Source organism: Fusarium flagelliforme (assembly GCF_020744385.1).
Source record: "Fusarium flagelliforme strain FIESC 12 MPI-CAGE-AA-0113 chromosome Unknown B0J16scaffold_3, whole genome shotgun sequence".
Classification (NCBI taxonomy): domain Eukaryota; kingdom Fungi; phylum Ascomycota; class Sordariomycetes; order Hypocreales; family Nectriaceae; genus Fusarium; species Fusarium flagelliforme.
In genome coordinates, this window is record NW_025763505.1 from 4027404 (window position 1) to 4045701 (window position 18298).

The 18298-nt window shown below is 49.8% G+C and overlaps 5 protein-coding genes across 5 annotated transcripts; 3 read left to right on the forward strand and 2 right to left on the reverse strand.

Moving 5' to 3' along the window:
* Window positions 1–711: 711 nt before the first annotated feature.
* B0J16DRAFT_383106 (uncharacterized protein) lies at window positions 712–2479 on the forward strand (the record flags this gene model as incomplete). Its single annotated transcript, XM_046131305.1, has 5 exons — window positions 712–810; window positions 859–1203; window positions 1257–1476; window positions 1528–1610; window positions 1661–2479. 5 exons carry the CDS (start codon window positions 712–714, stop codon window positions 2477–2479), a joined length of 1566 nt encoding a protein of 521 aa, XP_045985152.1.
* Window positions 2480–10200: 7721 nt separating this feature from the next.
* Window positions 10201–12873, forward strand: B0J16DRAFT_339143 (P-loop containing nucleoside triphosphate hydrolase protein). The gene is made up of 2 exons (XM_046127510.1): window positions 10201–11853; window positions 11904–12873. The coding sequence occupies exons 1-2, from the start codon at window positions 10426–10428 to the stop codon at window positions 12768–12770; spliced, it is 2295 nt and encodes a 764-aa protein (XP_045985153.1). The 5' UTR covers window positions 10201–10425; the 3' UTR covers window positions 12771–12873.
* Window positions 12874–13375: 502 nt separating this feature from the next.
* Window positions 13376–14701, forward strand: B0J16DRAFT_285176 (pyridoxal phosphate-dependent transferase). The gene is made up of 2 exons (XM_046124045.1): window positions 13376–13918; window positions 13967–14701. Exons 1-2 carry the CDS (start codon window positions 13453–13455, stop codon window positions 14668–14670), a joined length of 1170 nt encoding a protein of 389 aa, XP_045985154.1. The 5' UTR covers window positions 13376–13452; the 3' UTR covers window positions 14671–14701.
* A 205-nt stretch (window positions 14702–14906) lies between these two features.
* Window positions 14907–16470, reverse strand: B0J16DRAFT_397243 (cytochrome P450; the record flags this gene model as incomplete). The annotated part of the gene is made up of 2 exons (XM_046132306.1): window positions 14907–16190; window positions 16243–16470. 2 exons carry the CDS (start codon window positions 16468–16470, stop codon window positions 14907–14909), a joined length of 1512 nt encoding a protein of 503 aa, XP_045985155.1.
* Window positions 16471–16823: 353 nt separating this feature from the next.
* B0J16DRAFT_362104 (RTA1 like protein-domain-containing protein) lies at window positions 16824–18263 on the reverse strand. The gene is made up of 3 exons (XM_046129792.1): window positions 17816–18263; window positions 17510–17761; window positions 16824–17462 (listed from the first exon to the last, which is right to left on the reverse strand). Exons 1-3 carry the CDS (start codon window positions 17988–17990, stop codon window positions 16993–16995), a joined length of 897 nt encoding a protein of 298 aa, XP_045985156.1. The 5' UTR covers window positions 17991–18263; the 3' UTR covers window positions 16824–16992.
* Window positions 18264–18298: the final 35 nt, after the last annotated feature.

The following is an 18298-nucleotide window of genomic DNA, read 5'->3' on the forward strand; positions in this document are numbered from 1 at the left end:
GAGTGATCAATGCTTTTTGGTGTAGATCAAGCGCTTTTAGTGGTTGATGAGCGGAAGAATTAGTCGCTTTGTCTCGTGAAACCTGTGTTGCGCATGAAACATTGCTTTTTAGACCTTCCGATCCGTGATAATTTTAGGTCCTTGGTCAAGGCTTTCGCTTTCTACGCCAAACTTGCACTGCACTCTAAATAAGACAAAAGTCAAGAGAGTTAGGATGAAAATTCAACTGAAGCTCGTTTGTTTGATGCTTTAGTCAAACACCACAGCGAAGCACTAGAGGCAACATCTAATGATATTTGTCAACACCATCAATTCTGAAACACGTTCGGCCATAACCTTTTTCCTTCTCGGCCAACATCTAGAAAACATCGCAACACTTTCCGAAAACTCTATACTGCATAATAAGTTTGCTGTGCCTGACTCACATTCCACACAAAGAACAAAGGGAGAGGGGAAAGTATGTGAGGCGATGGTGCGGTTTGCAAGCCATCGCCGCTAGCCTCAGGGGATTTTACGCCATTCGTATCTAGACCTCAAGAGGCGTTGTTTGAGGCTTTACACCAAAAGGGAGGCTAGAGAATGCATCGTACAGGTTCACGGGATGAAATGCTCCTTTTCCCACTAGGAGGTGATTGCGCTATTGAAGATGTCGTTATTCAGACCATGGTCCTTTTTGCTCTGTAGTATCTTTGTCGTAGAGTTCAAGTTGCGATGAAGCAATTATACAGCCTATTCTGGACTTCTTTGGCTATTTCTGCAATTGCGAAAGATGTGGCGTACGTGACTGATCTCCAGATATTTACATCGCTGGTATGATCTTCTAAGAATCTCAAGATGGCTTGGATACTAACTTTGTAGGCGCCATGTGTATCCAGCGCGATCTCATACAATATCGCCAGACAGACTCGTTCGAACAGATGCGGGGACTCAGAGGCTGAACTACAGAAATGCATTTGCACGAAACGTTCAGATGAAGTTGCTGCCGCGATCTCGACCGATGTTAAAGATAGATGCGGACCCAGTGCGACGGAAGATATCGCCAGCGCTTCCAAGGTGATGCGGAAGTACTGCCATCAGGATAAGCATGTCGCATTCTCCTCCCCGACGGCGAATATCGTGAAGGCGCATATTACAGATCTTCCAGAGTTGGAGAATCTGCCCCCTTGTGCACAGAAGGCAGTATCTCATGCTGTGGTTGAAGTGGTATAGTTGAAGAGTCTGCTATACACAATGGACAGATAGACTAACATCAATAGGGGTCAGAGAGATGTCCCCAGGCTCTTGAGTTGAACATGCCTTGCATTTGCCACAAGGCCGATGTTGTTCAGGATTTCAAATCGACTCTTAGCAGGGAGGTCAAGAAGTCGTGTTCACATTCTGAGGATGTGACTTCAGCGCAGAACTTTTACAGCCAGTTCTGCCATATGAACCGCGACAAGACTTCTTTTGCATCACCGAAAGGTCCCTTAGGAGATAGTGAGTATCGACGAACTCGCAATGAGACCATCCTAACTTATCATCTCACAGTGTCATACTATATCACAGCTCTCCCGCACTTCAAATCCCTTGATAAATGTGTCCAGAAGGGAGTTTCCTCTGCAGTCATGGATGTAAGCACGATACTCTATCTAGCAGTCCTTGGGTGCTGATCACGATACAGCAAAGTTCCTGGCTATGCGGCAATGGGCCTCAAGAGCTAGCTTCATGCGTCTGCATAAAGTCTGGGATGTATAAGATAATATCCAGCAGTCTGGTCGATAAAGTCAACAATTATTGCGATGGCACACAAACTGGCAACACCAAGTCTGCCATCGATGTCTTCCAGTACTACTGCAGTGCTGCGAAAGACCTGGTCGTCGCAACTGTCAGCCTTTCCACATCTCAACCTCACACTACAGGCACTTCTAGCACTCAGTCCAGTACAGCGATTCCTAAAGTGACTGGCTCAGCTGGAGCGAGTGCGACTGCAACCACAAACGTCAATACTGCGAAAGAGTCAGGCTCTGGCGACGAGGATAAGAAACAGGAGGATTCGGATACCCATATCATGCCCATTGTAGGAGGAGTTGCTGGAGCTGCTATCCTGGCTGCACTCGGTGTACGATTCTTCCTAATCATAAGACGAGAGCGTCGGCGCAAGACTCGTGGCGAACGGCTTTCCGATGGTCCTCCTGAATACCCTGGAGATACAGACAACAGCAACCCTTTCACAGGACACTCCAGGTTTCCGATCACATCAGAACTTTCTCCTCCTGCTTCAACAAAGTCGAAATTTAATGGAGGGGTGGATGTCATGGAACATGCTTTCAATCATACGCCAACAGCCAGGTTGCAGGCACATCTTGCAAAGATGAACCATGGACGCAATTCGCCCATGGGCCCGCCTCCCCAATATTCATGGCGACCTAATGCAGTATCTCAGAGAGGAACTATGGAGTCCTATGAGATGAGGTCCAACTATAGCGTATCAATAAGGTAAGTAGTGGCTCAATGCAGGAGAGGCCTTGGTAACCAGTGTCGTGGAGCATCTTGAAAAGGATCAGAGTAACGGATTAAAGAGCGAGAAGCAGTTCACATGTAGCATACTTCAAAAATAATAAGAATATACGGGGCGATAGAGGTTTTGTTCGATACATACATTTCAATTGACTGCATCAGTCCACTACAGTGGTTGCAAAAAGGTAAGAACACCAAAAACATACAACAGCGGGGATTCGCTGGTCGTCACCGACCCAACTACTAATCCGCCCCTTACCAGCTTGACTATGGGAGAGCGGACGGGATCCCGTATTTTCTGGTAGGTATGGTCGTATGTGCTTGAAAGAGAAGTAAATTTGTATTATATTGATGCAAAGATGTACTTTACAAGGCAAAGTTAGAGTGCACCCACCCCTATCTTAAACGTGACATTGGTGGTTGTGTTTTTGCGGTAGGTGATTCACTGCTCTCCAACTCTCGCTGCCTAGGAATTGGTCAAGCTAGCTTTGAACTAGAGTCAGATGAGCAGATTTCAATTTTTTTTTTTTTTGCAGACTTTTGTCTCTCTTTCCGAATGACTTAAAAGTATCAAATCGCTGGGTGTTATACTCCTCCAGGTCATGGATGAATACAGGGTAACTTGCAGGCCCGGAATAACGTGGGCGCCGTAGGTACAACCGTCAGGTACCTCTTGCCCAAAGGCCCGTGCGCGTCGCTTCCCCGGTAGCAAACAAAGGAAGGCGTGTCGGATCTTTAGCTTTCGTTGAAGCTCCAAATTTCCTGGTCTCGTCAACAACAATCAAAGCCTCCATTTCCTTTGTCGGGGGGTCTTTCATCAACGCCTCACACCCTTTCGTCAACAATTAGCACTGTACATTCTTTTACGCGAAACCTGTTATTATCGACGATTCTTTATTTCGAGCGCGCAGCTACGGGAATGACGAGTGTCGCGACATCGATCTGATCCGACCACGACCATGGCGGCCGCAGACGTGGACATTGGCTACGTCGCAGGCCACCTTGGCCTCGATCAGCCTGTCGTCGCGTCATTGACGACCGAACCGACCGTTGACCTCGTAAACATCTTGCTGCAGGCTGTCGCAGCCAAAGCGCACGAGTTTGACACTCTTTACGCCGAAAAGCTTCAAGCCGACATTGAGCTCGAGAGCGCGGCGCGCAGCTCTGAAACGCGATCGCAAACTTTCAAGGCTACTGCGGATAAGGCCCTGAAGGATGTCGAAGAGGCCAGGCAGCAACTGAAGGATGAAGGTATGTGTCGGTGAGGCCTGGAGTGGAGTACATGATTATTGACATTGCTTTTTTCAACACAGAAACCAAGCGACAATCAGTTGAAAACGAACTTCAAGTCTTCAAGTCCAAGAAATCTGATTACGATGCCGAGATCAAGGCTCTAAATGATAAGATTGAAACTCTTCAGTCATCGAACCGAACCAATTTGAGCATCATCGAGTCGAACAACAAACGCGACCAGACTATTACCGAAGAACTTACCAAGCAGCATCAGCGAAATGTTGAGCTCTCTCGCGAGATTACCGCTCTGCAACAGTCAGAGCAGAATGCGCGAGGCCAGCTCAGCAGTGCCAAGTACCGAGAGGAATCACTCCAGCAACAGCTCGATCTTGCCCGAAAGAACAGCGAATGGCTAGAGAACGAACTCAAGACCAAGAGCGAAGAGGGCCTCAAGTACCGAAAGGAGAAGGGTGCTCGCATTGCTGAGCTGCAGAGACAAAATGAAGACATCCAATCACAGGTCGATGCCCTCAAGCGAACTGAACAGCAGCTCCGTGAGCGACTCGATGCCATGCAGTCCAAGGCAGACGAAGCTCTAGTGAAGCTTCAGAAGCAGGAGGGTACTCACGCACAGACGATCGAGAGTTACAAGCACGAGCTTGAGGATCAGAGGCGACTTGTCGAAATGTCTGATCAGCTGAGCAAGAAGCACCAAGAGCGAGTACGTGACCTCGAGGCTGAGAAGGAGCGACTTCGAGACAACTACGAGAACGAACTTCGACGTGTTAGAGTCGAGCTCGAGCAAGAGCGCGAGAATTCTTCGCAGATGGAGGAGCGAATCAACCAGCTCCAGGCCGAAATCGACGAGCTCCAAGTCCGAGTTGAGCAGAACGCACCCGCACATCCTGCCGAGTCTGCACCACAGACTCCTCGTGCCAACGGCTCTCTCATGCGACCTTCCTCTCCTTTCGCGACACCTGGTTCTATTCGAGCCAAGGGTGCCATTACCGCCACACAGGCTCTTGACCAACTTTACCAAGTCAAGGGCCAGCTGGCTACTGAGCGACGTCGCAACCAGCAGCTCTCCGAGGAGTTGGATAATATGATGTCTGCTTTGGAGGCCAAGGCGCCTGAAATGCAAGAGCTTCAAGCCGAGGCTGATCAACTCCGAGAAGAGATTACTCGCATGTCGGAGCTTTCTCAGGATAGCTATAAGGAGCGCGACACTGCCAAGAAGGCAGCGAGAAAGGCCGAGGGTGCACTTGCAACAGCACAGTCTGAGAGCAAAATTCTCCGCGTTCAACTACGTGACCTGGGTACCCAGATCAACATGCTCTTGTTCCAGATCCACGCCATGGAGAAGGGCATGGACCAGCTTACGGAGGATGAGACCTACCGCCTTCAGCAACTGCAGAAGGGAGAGATTTCCGAGGAGGCTCTATCAGACATGTCCGACACTCACCAGTTCATTACCCAGAAGCTAGTTGTCTTCAAGGACATCCAATCCTTGCAATCTAAGAATGAGGAGCTTCTGCGTATTACTCGTGAGCTTGCCGATCAACTTGAAAGCGAAGAGGCACTCGCAGAGAAGCACCAGGCTAAGCAAGACCACGATATGGTTGAGAAGCTCCAGCAAGAGCTGGCTCACATGACCGATGAGACAAGGTCAATCAAGAAGACCATGGACAGCTACAAGACCGAGCGAGACATGTTCCGACGACTTTTGCAACAGCGAGGCGGTGATGAAGCTTCAATGATGCGAAACTCTATTGCTGGCGGTGAGCGTTTGCCTTTGGCTAGTATCGAGGCAACCGAGCAAACCGAGGCTCTCAACGAGGCTATTCGCAAGCTTCAGTCCGAATACGACAACTACCGCGACGCTCAGGACGGAGTCCGTAAGGATCTGCGCGACCAAATCGACGCATTGTCTGCTGAACGAAACGCCCTTCAGACTGACAAGGTCAAACTTCAAGCCGAGACTCGTCTTGAATCCGAGAGACGCGAGATGTTGCACAGCAACTTTGTTGCTCTCCAGAACGAGAACCAGGAGCTTCAGAAGCGTAGCCAGATTCTGTCTGAAACAGCCGCTAAGCAGGATATCCGAACACAACAAGTTGCCGAGGAGCTGATTGAAGCTAAGGGTCTGCTTGACAGCGTTCGCAACGAGACTGCCAATCTCAAGGCCGAGAAGAAACTGTGGAAAGACATTCAAGACAGGTTGAGCAAGGATAATGAGAATCTGATCGAGGAGAAGAACCGCCTCAATAACCTACTTGCCACTCAACAGTCGCTCGAGAATGAGCGCAACATGGCCGAATCCGAGGCACGACGTAAAGCCCAGGCCAAGATTGAAAGCCTTGAACAGAATCTTAGCGACGCCCAGAGAAAGCTGAACTACGAGGCGGAGGAGACGAAGAAGTTGCAGCTTAGGAAGGAGTACGAGGCCAAGGAGTCACAGAAGCGAATTGACGAGCTCATGACGAGTTTGAGTCAAATTCGCGAGGAGCATGTCGCTGTTAAGACCAGCAGGGATCATCTCCAGGCTCGTGTTGATGAGTTGACCGTTGAGTTGCGAAATGCCGAGGAACGAGCTGGGCGCCTTCAGCCTCGACCTACTCCTCGACCTGGCACCATCGAGAATGGCGAGCAACAACAGCAACTCGAGAACGAGATCCAGGAGCTCAATGTTGAGATATCCGACCTTAAGCGAGACTTGGATATGGCCAATACCCATCTGGAGAATGCCAAGGCCCAGGTCGAACAATTCAAGGAGCTCAGTCAGGCTAATGAAGAGTCTCTTGAGGACTTGCGGGGATTGCAAGAGCAGTACCGTCAAGAGATGGAAACCCTTATTGAAGAGAAGGATGCCAAAATCAAGGAGCTTGGCCAGCGAGTGGAGGATATGTCGGCTGAGTTGTCTCGCTCAAACACTGAGCTCTCTAGCCTTCGTGATTCCCAGGGTGAAGTTGCACGACGATACGAGGACGAGAAGGCGATCTTGCAAGAAGAGGTGAACCGACTCCAGGAGGAAAGCGCTCGACACTTAGAGGCTACCCGATACCATCAGCAGGATCTCCGTTCCCAGGCTGAAATTGCTTCCAAGGCCCAGCAAGATTACGAGAAAGAACTCGTGAAGCATGCTGAGGCTGCCAAGCTTGTTCAACAACTGCGAACCGAACACAACGCCCTCAAGAGTGAGGCCGCGGCTTTGAGATCCGAGGCCGACTCCGCCAAGGTTACTCTTGCTCAGAGTGAGAGCTCTTGGGAGGATCGCCGCCAACAACTAGAACAGGAGATGGCCGAGGTCAAGCGCCGACGCGAGGACGTGAACTCACAGAACAAGATCCTCCACCAGCAGCTGGAGGGCTTGACTGCACAAGTCGCAGCGCTCCAGCAGAAGCGTAGTGGCGGCGAGGAGCAGGAGGATGATGAGAGGATGTCGCCCGTGCCTTTCGGAGACGCTACCGAAGGTCTGCGTGAACTCAACAGTTATCTTCGACGTGAAAAGGAAATTCTCGAGGTTCAGTATGATCTCAAGACTCAGGAATCCAAGAGACTTCAGCAACAGCTTGAATACACACAGTCTCAACTGGATGAAGCACGTCTCAAGCTTGATCAAGAGCGTACACAGGCTGCTCAGAGTGGCAAGACATCCATGACACACAAAGACCTGATGGAGAAACTGAATGAGTTGAACATCTACCGTGAGAGCAGTATGACACTGCGAAATGAGAACCAACATCTCAAGGACCAACTCAGTGAAAAGAATCAAAGGATTGAGGAGATGGAGGCTCGTATCCAGCCACTGGAGGCCGAGATTGACACACTCAAGACACAGAAGCAGTTCCTGGAGGAAGAGATGAAGGGAATGCAGGAGGATCGCGATAGATGGCGAAAGCGCACTGAGGGCATCATGAGCCAGTACGGACGAGTCGACCCTGCCGAGATCGATCAACTTAAGGAGAAGATTACCGAGTTGGAGGCTGAGCGAGATGCCTTGAAGCAGGGCGAAGAGCCCTTGAAGGCTAAGCTTGCCGAGGTCGAGGCTAACTTCGAGACCGAACGAGGCACCTGGACCGCCACACGTGCCAAGATTGTTGAACAAGCCAAGGAACGATCAAGGAAGCTTACTGGAGAGAAGAACGAGGCCATTCAGCGAGCTACTCAAGTGCAGGAAAGCTTGGACCAGGCCAACGCCGAACTCGAGAATATCAAGAAAGAGGCGGAGGAGTCCAAGAACCAGAAGTCTGAGTTGGAGCAACAAATCCAGAACTTCCAACAGGAGGTTGAGCAACTACGACAACAAGCACAGACCACTCAATCTACGCCTGCGGCTGCTCAGTCCAACGAAGCTTCGGTATCTTCCGAGATTGTCACTCAACTCGAGCAGCAGCTCGCCGAAGCCCGTAAGGAGCTCGACGCTATCAATGGTCAGAAGCAGGGCGCTGAGCAGCAGCTCGAGACTCTTCGCAGTGAGCTGCAGTCGGTTATCTCTGAGCGGGATGAGGTGACAAAGAAGCTTCAAGAGGCCACCAATGCCGCTGCCCAGCCCACGCAGAGTGCTCCTGAGACTGCCACCCAAACTAACGAGCAGGCCCCTGCCGAGTCTGCTGAAACATCTAATGGCGTCTCGGATGAGGAGAAGAAGGCTCTCGAAGAGAGGGTGTCGGCCGCCGAAGCCAAGGCTGCTGAATATGAGCAGAAGGCCAATGAAGTCGAGGCCCGAATTCAAACCACCATCAAGGAGCGCTCCGACAGGATGCGGGATACCTTGAACGCCAAGCTCAAGGAGAGCAGGCAACGTATGGAGGACGAGTTCAAGAAGAGGAACGCAGATCTGGAGCTTCAGTTCAAGCAAGAGAAGCAGATCTGGCTAGCCGAAAACCCCAACGCCAAACCCAACGCGGAGGCTCCCAAGACCGAGGCAACGGAACAACAACCTCCTGCAACGCCCGCTAAAGCTGAAGCTCCCACTGTGCCTGCAACACCGGCGTCTGCTGGACCGACCGACATGTCACAGCTTGATGATGCCGGCATCCGACAGTTCCTTTCGACAAACCCAACTGTTAAGAACATTGTCGCAGCAAACATTAAGAAGAAGCTGGAGGTTGAGAGCAACAAGTTGAAGACAGAGCTAGAGTCGACCCTCAAGAACGAGTATGAATCCAAGATTTCATCAGCTCGAGAGCAGGCTCAGCTTATGGAGTCGAAGAAGTCTACCTTGAGGATTAACATGGCAGAGAACAAGCTTAGAGCAGCCAATGCCAAGATCGGTGTAGTCGAGAAGGCGGCATCTGAGACACCTCAAAAGCCTGTTGTTGAAGTTTGGGATGTAGCTAAGACAGCGCAGGCACCTCCTCCTGCACCGGCAGTAGCCAAGCCGGCACCTGCCAGGCAGGGCTCAGTAGCTGGCGTGCCTCCATCTCCGGCGCCCGCAACACCTGCAAAGAGCACTCAGCCAGCACCAACAACAACCCCTGCAGGAGCACCACCTGCAACGGAAGCCAAACCAGCACAGGCACAGGCAGCGGCTCCAGCTACAAGGGGAATCCCTCCCCCTAAGGCTAACAACCCCTTCGCAGCGTCTACAAACGCTGCTTCAACCTCTGCACCGAACCCATTCGCGGCTAAGAACGAAGGTGGTGCTCCCGCTGTCAAGAATGAAAATGGTGCGCCTCCTGCTGCTAAGGAGGGCCAGCCTCAAGCCCAGCAAGGCCAACAAGCCCAACAAGCCCAACCAAAGCAGCAGCAACAGGGCCAACAGCAAGGCCAACAGCAGGGCCAGCAGCCAGTACGAACTGGCATTCCAATGCCTCGTGGTGGTGGACGTGGAAGAGGCGGAGCCTATGTACCTCCCGGTCAGCGCGCAGCCAGTGGCACTCAAGAGGGCGGACAGGGCCATGCTGGTCGTGGAGGACGAGGAGGACGTGGTGGTGCCCGTGGTGGAATGAACCCAGGTGCTAACGATTTCCAACCTGGTAACAAGCGCCCACGAGGTGATTCCGAGGTTGGTGGAGGAGCCAAGCGTGCTCGCGGAGCGCATTAATAGACCATTGGGATTGGCATATCCCGTGTGGAGTTGGTTATTGGAGTTGTACAACAACACAACAAAACGCATTGTAATTATTTGTCATTTCGGCATGGAAGGTGAATACGTGGGATGAGAGAATGGATGACAGGTTACGGAGAGTTTCACAGCATTACATGTCTACTACATATTGGGTTCCTTAACGGAAAAAAAGAGAAATATTTCCTTGGTTTGAATTCATGATTTGACTTGTACCGTCTCGTGAAAAGATTGATGTATGTTTTGTAGCATTGGATGGCGATACTGGTTAAATGAGATGACCCGAAACAGAAATAATAAACGCTAATCCAATACAAATTCATAAGAGATAATGCTTGTGACACTCTGCTTACTGATATCAAGAGGTGAGCCAAGTATAAGTATCCCATGATGGAACGCTTCAGAGGAGAGAGACGGTTCACCAATGGTGGGGGTGTCGGTGGATCGGCATCAACTTTTGCCGATAACGATAAGAAAAAGTATCAACAAAAAAATCGGGGACCTTCTTACAGGATTCAAGATCGACTCGACGAAGAAAAACACGACATTGAAGCAACTTCCAGACGACAAACGACGATAAATTAGACAATCGCGATCGCCTCGATAATTGGCGACCTCTATCAACTCAAATGGTTCCCCCGTCAAAGAAGCGCAAGCTTCCTACCGTCGCCGGTCCTGCCTCGAAACGATCCAAGAACACCACCAAGCCTTCAAACTCCAAGAAGAGCGCAAAGGCATCGCGCAAAACAGTCGACGCTGGAGCTCTCGCCTGGGCTTCAGTCGGAGAAGACTTTGGCGGACTCGAAGTAATTGAGGGCGTCGACGTTGTCAAGGATGGTAGCAAGGTCCAATTCCTGGTGTCCGGTGACAAGAACAAGAGCAACGTAATCGACCCGCAACAAGAACTTGTCGATGGTGACCAATCTTTTGAAGGGTTTGGCGACGACCCTGTGGAGGTCGGGGATATCGATTCCGGCAAAGCTGGCAGTGGTGAAGACGGCGTGGAAAGCGAGAAGCCTCAAGGGAAGAATAAGGGCAAGAATGCAGACCAAGAAAAGACCAACAAGAAGAAGCAAAACAAAAACAAACTGGATGGGAAGAACAGTGCCGGCAACAACCAAGACGAGCAATTGGTCAAGGCCGCGCAAGGCGTACAAAAGTCCTCTGCACGCGGGAACACGTTCGGCGCGCTGGCCGATGGGAACGACGACGAAGACCTCGACATGGCGCCCTGGGTTTCTCTAAACCTGTCGCCTCAGATCATTTCCGCCATCGCCAAGCTCAAGTTCGCGAAGCCGACAAAGATTCAGCGGAAGACGATTCCCGAGATTGTGGCTGGTCACGATGTCATTGGCAAGGCCCAGACGGGTTCTGGAAAGACGCTCGCGTTCGGTATTCCTATGGTGGAGAGGTGGCTGGAGATGCAGGAGCAGGGTGTTGAGAGGACTGGCCCTATGTCTGTGGTGCTTTCTCCTACGCGAGAATTGGCTAAGCAGTTGGGAGACCATCTCAAGGCTCTCTGCGACGGCCTTCCTAGCGCACCATATGTTTGTGTTGTGACTGGTGGTCTCAGTATTCTGAAGCAACAGCGACAACTGGAGAAGGCCGATATTGTTATCGGTACACCTGGTCGTCTATGGGAGGTTCTCAGTGGCGACAGAGCTCTGCAGAGCAAATTCGCCAAGATCAAGTTCCTTGTTGTTGATGAGGCGGATCGACTTTTCAAGGTTGGGCAGTTCAAGGAGGCAGAGGATATTATTGGTGCTCTTGATGGAAAGAGCCCTGGTGATGATGCCGAAAGCTCAGACGAGGAGGACGAAGACGAAGATGAGCGCAGCGCCCGACAGACACTTGTCTTTTCAGCTACTTTCGATAAGGATCTTCAGACCAAGTTGGCTGGCAAGGGCAAATCTACAGGAGACGACGACGAGAAGATGGCTTATCTTATGAAATGTCTCAAGTTCCGGGGAGAGCCCAAGTTCATCGATGTCAACCCTATCAGTCAGATGGCCTCGGGTCTAAAAGAGGGACTTATTGAGTGTGGTGCTATGGAGAAGGTGAGTCTACAGTACAAACCTCACATGTTCACGATGCTAACAAATTACAGGATCTTTACCTTTACACCGTTCTCATCCTCAACCCTGGTCGCCGCACTCTTGTCTTCACCAACTCCATCTCAGCTGTTCGCCGTATCACACCCCTTCTTACAAACCTTAACCTTCAAGCTCTCCCTCTGCACTCTCAAATGGCACAAAAGGCACGTCTTCGCTCTCTGGAGCGTTTCACTGCCAACCGCAACTCCATTCTTGTTGCTACCGATGTTGCTGCTCGTGGTCTCGATATCAAGGAGGTTGATCAGGTAATTCATTACCACGTTCCCCGATCCGCGGACACTTACATCCATCGGTCTGGTCGTACCGCTCGTGGCGAAAACAGCGGTATCAGTGTTATTCTCTGCGCGCCTGAGGAGGTTCTTCCTACGCGCCGTCTCGCAAACAAGGTTCATACTGAGCGCAGCGCGGGTACCAAGAGAGAGCACTTCATCCAGACGCTTCTTATCGATCGCAAGGCGGCATCGCGCCTTAAGCCTCGCGTGGACCTTTCCAAGAAGATTGCTGATACGATACTTGCCAAGGAGAAGGGTCACAGCGATGATACGTGGCTGCGCAACGCTGCTGATGAGCTCGGTGTGGAATATGATTCCGATGATATTGATGAGATCAACGGCAGTGGCCCTAAGGGTGGTCGTGGCGGAGGCCGAAGAAGAAAGGAGCAGAAAGCGCAGCAACTTACCAAGGCGGAGATGGGTGCTCTCAAGGCCCAGCTAAGAGAAGAGTTGAGCAGGAGAGTTAACCTGGGTGTGAGTGAACGATATATCACAGGTGGAAGAGTTGATGTTGCTGCTCTATTGAGAGAAGGACAGCAGGGAGGTATGTTTTTGGGCAACACAGATGGATTGGGCTTCGACCTATAGTGTTGGAGATTTTGAGCGTGATTAAGGCTGGATATCTGTCGAGCTTGTTGATAATATAACAAAAGTACTATTCTTATGACACATTTCATTCAATTCAATTAACATGTCCAGATTAGTGTGGAGTTTAACGGCGTTCGGTATTGAGACTGAGTGACCGCGGGAAACTGTGTAGTTGGCCGCGGAGTTTGGTGTGGAGATTCTTCGCCTTCAGCTATCAGGTTGCCTATCTATCATGCATATCGACGCAGATCAAAGCCCGAGGACTTTTGTCTTTGTTGATTACTCCATCAGCAGATCGTATAGGAAAGATGCATTCGAAGTATGTAAATTGATTGGACAATGTATGTTCTTGTAATACAGTAAACAATCTCCCATTGGCGAGGGTCAACAAAGCTGTTTACATCCAACGATATGTGCTACTATTCGCAAGCCAAATCTGGTTACCTACCTATAGTACGTAGATCCACAACACCATATGCAAGCCTCACTTGGCTTGGACTGAGTAGATCCCCGCGGGAAACTCCTCATGATCAGATGAATACACAAGAGATAACAGAGAGTTGCAATGGTTCCCCTCATATGTGCGGGGTTCCTAAAGATATATAAATACAAAGAGTATATAAAGACCAAGACATACCGTCAAGATAGTCCCAAAACCACCCATCACTTCAACACCATCACAATGCCCAGTCTTATTGAAACCCCCGAATCCCCCTTCAACCCCAAAGTCCAATCCAAGCTCCTCGCAAACCGCGAGAAAGCTTCCCGTGACTTTCGCTCCGATGTAGTCACCGTCCCCATAGAGTCTATGATGACAGCCATCCTCGAAGCCTCGGTCAACGACGACATCTACGACCCAGAAGGCGATCCCTCGGTCAAAGCCTTGGAATCTCGTCTTGTGGAGATGACGGGCATGGAGGCTGCGCTGTGGGCAATTTCTGGAACGCAGGGAAATCAAATCTGTTTGAGGACGCATCTTACGCAGCCGCCGCATAGTGTTCTTTTGGATCACAGGGCGCATGTGCATTGTTGGGAGTCTGGGGCTTTGCCGGTTATTTCGCAGGCGGGTGTTACGACGATTAAACCGGAGAATGGGGTTCATTTGACGTTGGAGGATATTAAGAAGAATATTATTGCTGATGGGAATAGTAAGTTATCCCAAGATGATATGGCTAACAGAAGGTTGACCATCATAGTTCACTTCCCACCTACCAGAGTCGTATCTCTCGAGAACACCCTCTCTGGAACAATTCTACCACTTGCAGATGCTCAAGCCATCTCAAACTATGTCCGCTCATTCCCAGTCCCGGAGGGCCAAAAGCCCATCGCCATGCACCTTGACGGAGCTCGTGTATTTGACGGCGTTATCGGCGAAGGCGTTGATCTGAAGGCGTACGCAGCATGCTTCGATAGTATCTCCATCTGTCTCGCCAAGGGTATCGGCGCCCCAATGGGTAGTGTGATCCTAGGCAAGAAGCCCTTCATCGAGCGAGCCAAATGGTTCCGAAAGATGCTTGGAGGAGGAACTCGACAGCCAGGAATGATGGCTGCTGCAGCACTTTCAGCTCTCGAGTACAGCGTCCCCAGGTTCTCGTCTGTCCATACGATGACCAAGGAAGCTGCAAAGCGCCTTGAAGCTGTTGGATACAAGTTTGCGCTTCCTGTGCAGACGAACATGATCATTCTCGATCTTGAAACCGCTGGTATTCCACCTGCTGCATTCGTCGAGTATTGCGCAAAGGAGAATATTGCTGTGTTTCCTATGGCGAGACTTGTGTTTCATCATCAAACGTCCGAATCAGCTGTTGATAACTTGGTCAAGGCGCTGACGAAGTTGATGGAGGGTAAGAAGAACGGGGTGGCGTTGAATGATGGAGAGGCTCATGGTGGATATAGCTAGATAATAGTTATATAGTAAATTTATCGTCGTGAAGCTCTGGGTCGGATTTCAATGCATGCGTCGAGAGGAGGAATGATTGTTGCGCCCAGCCATTGTGCTTTCGGTCGTTCTTCAATCGTTTTGATATCGTAGTCGAGGAGAAGTTTGGCTGCTATTAGCTTGAGCTCATGGGCTACAAAGAACCGTCCAGGACTATAAACGTTAGCATATCTTCGTAATTGTACACAGCAATAGACTTACCAAGCATGTCGACCCAGACCAAACGCTAGATGAGTATCGCTGATCGTCACCATTCCCAAACCTTTGACCCTCAAACCCTCCTTCTCATTCTCCTTCTTCTCTTCAGCCGTCTTCCTCCCCCATTCCTCTCTAGAATTCGAGTATCGCCATGGATTGTACTTCATGGCCCCTTCAAAAATCTCATCATCGTGATGCGTCCCTTGCAAGTTCAAAGTTACAAAGGCACCCTGCGGTAACGTCCATCCGTAATCGGGGTTATGAAGGCCCTCGGGCGCAACGACTTGTCGTTCGACGAGATTCGCGGCAAAGTTGCTCAAACGTTGGGATTCGCGAAATGATGAATCGAGTCGTACGAGAGCGGCAAGATTTTGCTTCGTCCAGTGTCCTTCAGTCGGCTGATGAGCTTCGAGTTCGTCGCGTAGAGTATCGAGAGCGCGTCCATCGGGGGAGAGGGACCAGAGATCTAGCATCCAAGAATGGCCTGTCAAAACAGTTGTATGGATGGCCGCAAAATTTATAGGCAAAATACGCTTGGAGACGACAATGGGATCAAGCTCAAACGAGTTTCCTTCCGCCATGGCAAGACGAATGTGCCATGTAAAATAGTCCTCTGGAGGTGACCAATTCTTCATCTCAGGATCTCCAGCTTCTTTACGCTGTATGTCTTTTATACGTTGTTCGATAATCGGCACGACACGGCGCGCAGCGGTGCGCCAGTGAAGATAATTTGGGATAGTAATAAGACGACCGATGATGGGATGCAGGACTTGAGGGAAAGCGTGGAGCAAGAAGCTATTCCGAACAACATCGTCTGTGAAGCGAACCATGGAGTCGATAAAGCTGGGATCTCGACATATCGTCTCACCAACAAGAAGACGATTCGTAATACGAGGAACTATAGCGAGCCACATCTCCCAAAGATTGACCTTAGTGAAACCCTCAGAATCGACGTTTTTTGGGTCCTTCTCAGCAGCTGCTTTCATTAGCTTTTCGAGCGCATCTTGAACTGTAGCATTGGTTTCATCTGCGATAGCTGGGACGAGAGCTGGTAGATGACGAGCAAGATACTTGTGCACAACGCGCGGGCCAAAGTCGTCCTCTGTAAGATCCTTGCCGAGGAAGTTATACTCGCTATGCATGATCTTATCGTGTGCCTGGGTTGCGGAGAGGATGTGGCCAGGCTGGTTCATCATCCAGGCGACTTGGGACCTGGGCAGGACGACGTCTGGGGGACGAGAGAGTGGCGCTGGAGCAATGAAGGGTAACCCATTTTTGCCATACTATTCACAATTAGACGCTTCTTCAATCACAGGATAGATGGAAGGAGGATACCTTTTCATAACCTTCTCCAGTCCATGCCTGATGCTGCGTAAAGTAGGCAAAGCTATTCCGAATCGTCGAAAACCATTTCTTGGAGTCGTGACCAAGAACAGGAATGCTGTCAGGATAACGAGGTTGACTCACTAAGTCAACAATGAAAGAGATGACCAAGAATAAAAAGCTGAAAACAAAGACTCTCGCCAAGGTCACTTGAGCTAGGATATCAGCTAACAAAGTCATATTGAAGCTTGACTATACCACGAAATATTATATACAAAGAACAAATTGAAGATGATGAAAGAAGAAAGAGGTTCTCTGGTTCAAATAAAATAACCCTGGCCATTGACCAATACCAAGCCACATTCCTCTCTTTTTCTTGCTTTTTCTTTCTAACCGACCTTGTTCAGCTGAAAAGATATGAGGATGGTATGACGGCGGCACAGCTTATCCATTGCCCCTCTCATGATGCCTTTTCCTCATAAAGTTAGAGGTTCGGGATAGTTATGTAACCTGTTGGTTGTTAATCATGTTACTGTCACTTGGCAATGCTTCATATTCCCGTTTTGAAACGTCTTTTATGTCTCATGTCAAGGATCAAGGGGATCGGTGAATTTAGTTACCGAAGGGCGCTAAAGAATTAGAGTTGACAGGGCTTAGCATCACTGAAGGCCCAAGGCCTGGACCTGGACCTCCACTGGACTTGAATCTAGACCTGGGCCTCTTCCATCTTTTAGACCCGGCCAATAGATTGCCGAAACCCTCTCAAACATTTCGTCCAGACTCTAAACTCTCCGCCGTATCAAACCTTGTCCTAACCTTCATCAACTCAAGTCCATTCCTGACACTTCCCTCTCCTCTGATCAACAATCCAATCTCTCCAGGATGGAACCAATTCATCCACACCAGCACAAGCAACATCAACATCCCATCGAAGACAAAAACCCAGACTTCACTACGCATCAAGTGTCCATCGTTGCCCTCGATGAACTCAATCACCCTGAACAAACTGCGCACCCAGATTAGAATACCTGTGACGTACAGTGTTGCGAGATATGTCTGCCATCGGACTTCTCTTCGTAAAGAATTTGGCGTTGGAGCACGACGCATGCGGATGTGAAAGACCAAGCTGACAATGATGAAGCAGCCAAAGAAGAAAAGCTGGACAAAGAGACCGCCGACAATGATCTTCTCGCCCATCTTGTTCAAGTCTGCGACGGCCATGAGACCGCCACCTATAACCGTTAGCCGCCATAACCCAAGATCGTCTCGAGAGTCTTACCAGATGATTGGAGCATAAACGATGCAACATCGCCAAAGACGAAGAGTTTAGTAAGCCATTTCCTCGGAATCAACGAATGATGTTCTCCATCTGTCAGAAGAATGATTCGTCCAAGGATCATATAGATCGAGGCTGCGAAAAGTGCTGGTGCGATAAGAATAAGGACGCTTTGCATGATATACGGGCCCATCGACCAACATCCTGGTTCTTCATTTGTATTCAGGACTCGTCCGATATATCCGATAACCTCGCCTTACAATTGTTAGTGTCTGTCTATCTTTGTGTCGATCGGGGGGTACAACGTACAAACTCCTCCTATAACCAACGGTATTAGATACCATGTTTTAGTTCGCCAAAGTTGCAAAACGTGTAGGAGTGTCGTTATTGCGAAAAGAACCACAAAGACAATGTTGGCTTCCTTTGAAGGTACAAATCGATAGAATGCCCATGTTGCATTTTCGTAGTCGGGGTTGCAGTTCATGGCTGTGATGTCGTACCGGATCTCTCGGTATTGGTCCCAAAGTTCAGAACAAGCAACGAGGATCCAAGATTATAAAGAATGAACGCACCCGAGAAGTTGGAGTGCTTAGAATAAGAATAACTGAACAAGCAAAGTCTTGATGAACTATCCAAACACAGGAATTACTACAGCTTTATAAACAATCAACTTCTAAATTGACCATCAACAACCCCCTATCAAAGCCATATACGATCCCCAGCCGCGTATTCACTTCGTACTCAGACATCCCAAATCTCTTAACCTCCAAATAAGCTTGAAGCTGTCACCAG

Bases quoted from the DNA above. Each gene is read 5' to 3' on its own strand.
- B0J16DRAFT_362104 (XM_046129792.1), bottom strand. From the start codon at position 17,990: ATGAACTGCAACCCCGACTACGAAAATGCAACATGGGCATTCTATCGA. The intron at 17,762-17,815 runs GTACGTTGTACC...AACAATTGTAAG, and splicing joins GTTGGTTATAGGAGGAGTTT to GCGAGGTTATCGGATATATC. The intron at 17,463-17,509 runs GTAAGACTCTCG...TAACGGTTATAG, and splicing joins GTTTATGCTCCAATCATCTG to GTGGCGGTCTCATGGCCGTC.
- B0J16DRAFT_285176 (XM_046124045.1), top strand. From the start codon at position 13,453: ATGCCCAGTCTTATTGAAACCCCCGAATCCCCCTTCAACCCCAAAGTC. The intron at 13,919-13,966 runs GTAAGTTATCCC...TGACCATCATAG, and splicing joins TATTATTGCTGATGGGAATA to TTCACTTCCCACCTACCAGA.
- B0J16DRAFT_339143 (XM_046127510.1), top strand. From the start codon at position 10,426: ATGGTTCCCCCGTCAAAGAAGCGCAAGCTTCCTACCGTCGCCGGTCCT. The intron at 11,854-11,903 runs GTGAGTCTACAG...AACAAATTACAG, and splicing joins AGTGTGGTGCTATGGAGAAG to GATCTTTACCTTTACACCGT.